The sequence below is a fragment of the Chiloscyllium plagiosum genome, unplaced genomic scaffold, assembly GCF_037043375.1.
Source record: "Chiloscyllium plagiosum isolate Xiang-an unplaced genomic scaffold, Cpla_swu_hap1 HiC_scaffold_48, whole genome shotgun sequence".
NCBI lineage: Eukaryota > Metazoa > Chordata > Chondrichthyes > Orectolobiformes > Hemiscylliidae > Chiloscyllium > Chiloscyllium plagiosum.
Genome location: NW_028270186.1, coordinates 17,013,732 through 17,020,925, shown reverse-complemented (window position 1 = coordinate 17,020,925; position 7,194 = coordinate 17,013,732). Strand labels below are relative to the sequence as shown.

Genomic DNA, 7,194 nt, shown 5'->3' with positions numbered 1-7,194 from the left:
TTCCCCTGGTTTGTGGGGAGCAAGTCTCAGGATACAGCACTAAGATGAGGATATTCAGATAGGGCCAGCACGCTGGCTCAGTGGTTAGCACTGCTGCCTCACTGCGCCAGGCACCCGGGTTCAAATCCACTCTCGGGTTACTGTCTTTGTAGAATTTGCACATTCTCCCCGTCTGTGTGGGTTTCCTCCTGCAGTCACAAAGATGTGCACATTAGGGTGGATTGACCGTGCTAAATTGTCCATAGAGTCCAGGGATGTGCAGGCTGGGTGGGTTAGCCATGAGATATGCGGGGTTACAGGGAGAGAAAAGAGGTTTGGGGCTGGGTGGGAAGGTTGGCTTGGACTCAATGGGCCAAATGGCTTGCTTCCACACTGTAAGGATTTTATGAAACGTTTCTTCATCCAGAGAACACAGTCAACCTGTGGGGATTCTTTCCTGCAGAAGGCTGTGGAGGCCAAGTCACTGAAAGAGACAGATCAAATGTTTCAATTTTAGAAGCATCAGTGGGTACTTGGCAGGAATCTGACATTGAAACATTGGATCAGCCCTGATCAGATTGAACAGGCTCCTGTGCTCTGTTTGTCTGTTAATCCCTACTATTCTCTCCTAGACTGTGAAAGATTTGGAAAGTAAAGTCTGTTTGCATCTAATTCAAAGTTCATTCGACCCCAAAACGCCTACTCATGGTGGTGAGGGGTGGGTGGAGAGATATCTCTGCGCCTTCACCTTAAACGTCAGAAATCTTTCATTCACATCTAGTTCCTGGGACATAAATCTGTTCGCTGTTACTGCAAACCACCGAAGGGACTGTCGCTCAATTACACCACACGGTTTCGAACATTTAAAGCGTCTCCCGATCGACTTTGGAAGAAGGGCCGTTTTGGGAAAAGCCGGGAGTTGTTCAGAGTTCAAGTGAGCTCGACTCAACCCAGGAGGACAGGGAGCTGGAGGCTGAGTTTGCAAAAAGGCGGACAAAAACAAAAAGCGGGTAGATTTTGGCACGGTGCCTCATGGGAAGTTATACTTTTCAAGTGCTCTCGATGTCAAATGAGTTGAATTCTTCCGGCCGCAGACACACACAAATGGCAATGCAATTGCACTGAGCTGGAAATGTGCAAACCTCGATAGCGACTTGTGGCAGTGAGACACAGAGGGCCCCCCAGCCTGCTCAGCAGGTGAGACGCTGCTAAGATGTACCTCTGCGCTTTTGAGAAGCTTTTAAAGCACGTTTTTCTCCAACCATGGACTGTGACTTGTGAGATAGCCAGTGTTGAAGGGAGACGAGACCTCCCCATCATGGTTTAACTGAGAGGTTGTTTCTCTTCAGTTTGTTTTTGAAATCTCTCTCGCGTTTCCTCGTTCCTTTCATCGAGGGGCGGGACGGGGAGAGGGGAGAAATGTCTTTCTTAAGCTTCATGAAACTTTTTAAACTGGGTCTGGACAAGAAGAAGGTGAAACAGTACCAACACGTGAGGAGAGATGTGGATCCTGAAAGTGTCTGGAAAGTCATTGGAGAGCTGGGAGACGGGGCCTTTGGCAAAGTTCTCAAGGTAAGACCAAATGATAATGCTGCTCCTTATTTACCGGGATATTGCTCCCAGAGATTGGGTTCAAATCCCTTCATACAGTCGTAGAGTCACACAGCAAGGAGACAGACCCTTTAATCCGAACACGTCCATTTCCCAATCTGACCGAGTCCCATTGGCCAGCATTTGGCCCATATCCCTCTAAACCCTTCCTAATCATACACCCTTCCAGATGCCTTTTATATGTTGTAATTGTACCAGCCTCCAGCACCTCCTCTGGTATCTCATTCCTTACACACTCTACCCTCTGCGTGAAAAGGTTACCCCTCAGGTATCGTTTTTAAAACCATGCCCTCTCGCATCAAACCTATGACTATTTGCTGTCCTTACTCAGTCAGCTTCTGATGTGGAGCTGCCGATATTGGACTGGGGTGGACAAAGTCAGAAGTCACACGACACCAGGTTATAGTCCAACAGGTTTATTCGAAATCACAAGCTTTTGGAGCGCTGCTCCCTCACCAGATGAAGTGAAGTCAGTTTGGAGCAGCGCCCGAGATTTCAGATAAACCTGTTGGACTATAACCTAGTAACGTGTGACTTCTGACTTTGTCCTTACTCAGTCTAGTCCACCTGTGACTCGAAACCCAGAGCAATTTGGTTAACTCTGAACCTCAAATGACCCGAGGGAATCACTCTGTCGTCCAAGGATGAACAGAATCTGAGTAAAGTTTTAAAAAGCAGTACTTTACGTGTGAATAGATTATGAACTGCTATCCTCTGAATCAACACAGGCATTCCTAATAAGTTATAAATTGATTCAACAAAGGAGCAGAAATGAAAGCTTCAAGGTCCCACTGTCAACGATGTATCATCAGGCAGTGGTTCAGTTTTTGCGTATTTTGTATTTTTATTTGCCTCTTGAATACGTGCATGCTGAAGTTCAAGCAGTCAAACTGATGTGACGATTAATCATGTGACCTTTGCCCTTATTGAGAAATTAGAACCCCATTTGGAAGAAATGGCAGCTTTGTTTGTTGAAATAGCAGAGGGAACATCAAATGTCTATAGTATTGAAGAGTTTTGTTTTATTTTGCTTATGTGACTGTGTTAATTGCTGTGTTCTGACTCATCAAACGAAGTTGATCTTTTTCACTGCTTTAGGATTGCTATACTGTCTATCCGTTTCCTTGTGTCTCTTGGATGTGTTGACTGATGGGGTAAAAGATGTGAGCTGTTGGGAGTGGGTTTCTGAGACATACAGTCATACAGCATGGAGACAGACCCTTCAGCCCAACTAGTCCATGCCGACCATAATCCCAAACTAAACTAGTCCCACCTGTCTGTACTTGGCCTATGTCTCTCCAAGCATTTCTTCATCATGTACTTATCCAAATGTCTTATAATGTTGTACCCACATCCACCACTTCCTCTGGAAGTTAATTCGACATGCGAACCACCCTCTGTGTAAAAAAATTGCCCCTCATGTCTTTTTAAAATCTTTCTTCTCTCACTTTAAAAATGTGTCCCCTCATCTTGAAATCCCCCACCCTACAGAAAAGTCCCCTACCATTCACCTTATCTATATTCCTCATTATTTTATGAACCTTTATAAGGTCATCCCTCAACCTCCTATGTTCCAGTGAGAAAAGTCCCAGCCTGTCCAGCCTTTTGTTGTAACTCAAACCCTCCATTCCTGACAACATCCTGGTAAATCTCATCCGAACCTTCTCAGTAATATCAGTACTCCAGAAGAGGCCTCACCAACATCCTGTACAATCTCAACACAACGCCCCAACTCCTCGACTCAAAGGTCTGAGCAATGAAGGCAAGTGTGCTGAACAACTTCTTAACCACACTGTCTGCCTGTGACGCAAACTTCAAAGAATTATGTACCTGAACCCTGTGGTGTGCTCTGTTCTACAACACTACCTACGGCCCTACTTATAAGTCTTGTCTTTGTTTTACCAAAATGCCATGGCGGAAATGGCAAGTGGGCTGTGTTTAGCCCACATTACCTTCCATTCAAAGTTTCTCATCCAGGACCCATACAGTGTCAATCCCCACCCCCCGTCCTCCTACCCTGGTCTCCCAACAGTGAGTGGTGGGTAATTCAAACCGAGAGGCATTGCTGGAAACCCCTGAGCAAGATTCTCTAAATCCATTGGCAAGAAAGGCGATCAAACAGCCTTGTCCTCTTCCGAGGCAACTGGCCCAGATCAAAGCATTTATCATTCGAAACCAACCACATCTTTTATTTGTCCAATATCAGACCCTGGAAGCAACCGCTCCATCCGGAGCTCAGAAGAAAACTAACAAGCTTTTTGTTTGTTTTGGTTTGAAATTAAACAAAATCTTATCTGTTCCTTGTCCCTGGCAATACCCCTATCAATTGGACTCCACTTGACAGCATTCAGCACTCTCTCCTCCTGCTGTGTAAATTGGTGTTCCCCCCGAGATTGGATATTCTTGCTGTTGTGCCCTGATGACTTTGAGGCGAACAGCTTGGCCATCGTGCTCCCTTCTGTAACCACACCGACTCCCTTTAGCAGTCTCGCAAGGCTGTCTGGCCCAGATAGCCTTGAAAGGCTCTGAAAGTGCAGATGAGGTCCACAGGTGGCTCTCCTAAACTACAGCAGGACCCGAGAAAATTTGGGACGACTGCGCTCGAACCCAAATCCTCAGCCCGCACTCTCGGTACATACAATAGACACATTGACACAACCTTTTGAAATATTTCTATGCCCTACCAACCCTGGTGCTAATGGCTCCAGGCGCGTGGGTGATAGTGGCATGCCAGTAATACCCCCACTTGGCTAGTAATCCAGAGGACCAGGCTGATTGCCAGGAAGCATCCAAGTTCAATCCCTGCAACGGCTCATGAAGTTTTAAATCCGATAAATCTGGAATTGAAAGGTAGCCTCAGTAATGGTGACCAGGAGGTTATCCTCCGTGGTCAAAAAAGTCCCACCTGATTTGCACACGTCCTGGAGGGAAGGAAATCTGTCGTCCTTAATCTGGTTTGGCCCAGACGTGACTCCAGACCCAGAGTGGTATAGTCGATTCTTCACTGTTCTCTGAAATGGCCAAGCAAGCCGAGGGCTTCTGAAGAAGAGTCATAACCAGACTCGAAATGTCAAAGGTGTTTTGACCTCCACAGAGGTTTCTCCGGGTTTTTTTTTTCAGATATCCAGCATCCACCATGTTTTTTCCTTCATTCCATGGCATTTAGGGATGGGCAACAGAGAACAAAACTAACATTCAGAAAAACAGTGTGTCAGTATTTTGTCAATTTGATAGAGCTGGAGAGGGTGGGGTCAACTGAGATCAGATTAGATTCCCTACAGTGTGGAAACAGGCCCTTTGGCCCAACAAGTCCACACCGACCCTCCGAAGAGTAACCCACTCAGACCCATTTCCCTCTGACTAATGCACCTAACACTATGGGTAATTTAACAAGGCCAATCCACCTGACCTGCACATCTTTGGACTGTGGGAGGAAACTGGAGCACCCGGAAGAAACCCACACAGACACTGGGAGAACATGCAAACTCCACACAGACTGATACGTAGTTGGATGATGGATGTCACAGCGAGGTTATAGATGAGAGCTACAAGGGATAGAAACATAGCTAATTGAGCCTGCTTTCTCATTCAGTGCGATCTTGGGCTGACGACCCAACTCAGTCCCCTGTTCCTACTTCCTCCCTTTGGCCTGAAGGACTATCTTGAATTTCTTCTTGAAAACATTCAAAGGTGGCACAAGACAGACCAATGCGACAGAACCCCATGACAGCAGGAAGAGCTGCAAGGCGCAGCAGTGGGTGGAGGGATCTTCATAACTTGCTGATCTCTCCATTTGGTCGGATATGTGCACTGTGGGCCTTGTGACATGGGCTGATGAAGTTCTTTTCTAGTCACGTTAGAAAGGGTTGCACTGCCCACACTTCCACCTTTCCCATTCCATTGCATTAGTTAGAAATCCAATGCAATTTGGTTAATCAACCCAAACCCACAGAATAGCAGCACAGATCCTCAGACAGCGCCTTCCAGACCCAGGACCACTTCCATCTGGAAGAACAAGGTGCAGCAGGTACATGGGAACACCACCCCTTGCAAGTTCCCCTTCGAGCCATTCACCATCCTGACTTGGAAGCATACCGCTGTTCCTTCATTGTCGCTGGGTCAAAATTCCGGAATTCCGACTCTAAGGGCATTGTGGGTCAACCCACAGCAAGTGAACTGCAGCGGTTCAAGAAGACAGCTCACCACCACCTTCTCAAGGGCAATCAATGCTGGTCAGTCAACACCACTCAAAGCTCACAGAAATGAATAAATTAAGAAAATAAGACAGGGTAAAGACGGCAGATTCCTCTCCTCAAAGTAGACATCAATGCACCGGATAGGTGTACATTGGCAGTGGATGAGTGTCGTCATCACTTTTGGTTCCAAGTTTTTAAAAATCAATGAATTGAATTTGTGTTCCACCAGCAACAATGGTGAGTGTTCAACCCCTGTCCCCACAGCATTAGGATTACTAGTCACACGACATGACTGGGAGAAGGTACAGAAGCCTGAACACACGTACCAGCCAGTTTCAAAACTGTTTCTACTCTACGGTTGTTAGAATACTGAATGGATTCACAAACTCTTAACATTTGCCTGTACCTGCATTTTTTTTTTGTTTTTGCCACTGTTTACCTATTATTTGCTATCTATGCTCCTTAACTCTGTGATCCTCCTGTATTGCTCGCAAGACAAAGCTTTTCAATGTGCCCCGGTACATGTAACAATCAATTCAATTCAATTCAATTCACCATCATCTTGTTGTAGCTCGGCTGCATTTTGGTCTTCCTGGCACGCGGGCAAGATTGTGGAGGGGCTGAGCAGGATGAGAGATTGTATCTCCCTGGCTGGGGAGTCTCGAACTTGTTGCGGAAGGGAACAGGGACAGCCTCAGGAGCAGATTGTTCAGGATTGAGATGAGGAGGAATTTCTTCACTCGAAGCGTTGTGAATCTCGGGAATTCTAAGCCCCGAAAGGTTGCGGAGGCTCCTTCCATATCAGGCAGATAGACTTTACCATCACTCGGGGAATCATGGGACGTGTGAGGAGAGGGCAGGAAGATGGGGTCAGTGTTTACAAATGGCGGACCAGGTTGGATGGGCTGAATGGCCAAACGGTCCTATTTCTTCAGTTTTTCATCATGCAGCCCGGGGAAAGCTACATCTGCTTTCGTCATCTGATGGGGGATTGTGACTTTGGAGAAGCTAGAGATTAGCTCTCTCTTTTTTCTGTCTCCCATGACTTCAGGGGAGATTTGAACAAAAACAGGATTTGAATGGTTGTTTTACAGTATTGTACAAAATATGCAGCCCACTGACCCAAACAACCTGCTTCACTATTTAAATCTCGGTAGTTCTGTTCTAACCACATAGCAATTGGGTTTCATTTCTCATTACAAAATTGGTAAACGATTGGGTGCTTCGAGCTGCAGATTTCACAGTTGAAGGGACATGGTGACGGTTTTGTCATAAAAAGAAACCTCCACAACGTGGAAGGAGTCCATTCATCCCATCTAGTCCATGCTGAATGTCCATGGTAATCCAGCCAGTCTCCTGTCTCGCCCTTGCAAGTTTATTTCCCTCAGGTGTCCATCACTTGAAATCA

The 7,194-nt window shown here is 46.3% G+C and overlaps 1 protein-coding gene across 3 annotated transcripts in view; it reads left to right on the top strand.

The window, feature by feature from the left end:
- Nucleotides 1-795: 795 nt before the first annotated feature.
- LOC122542981 (STE20-like serine/threonine-protein kinase) overlaps nt 796-7,194 on the top strand; it is a 54,432-nt gene continuing 48,033 nt past the window's right edge. For 2 of the 3 annotated variants that reach the window (XM_087984445.1, XM_087984444.1), the window contains exon 1: nt 796-1,551. In XM_087984445.1, the coding sequence (XP_087840571.1) occupies nt 1,399-1,551 (153 nt within the window). In that variant the 5' untranslated portion in view covers nt 796-1,398. The remainder of the gene's footprint in view (nt 1,552-7,194) is intronic. The other variant, XM_087984447.1, reaches the window with a different exon arrangement.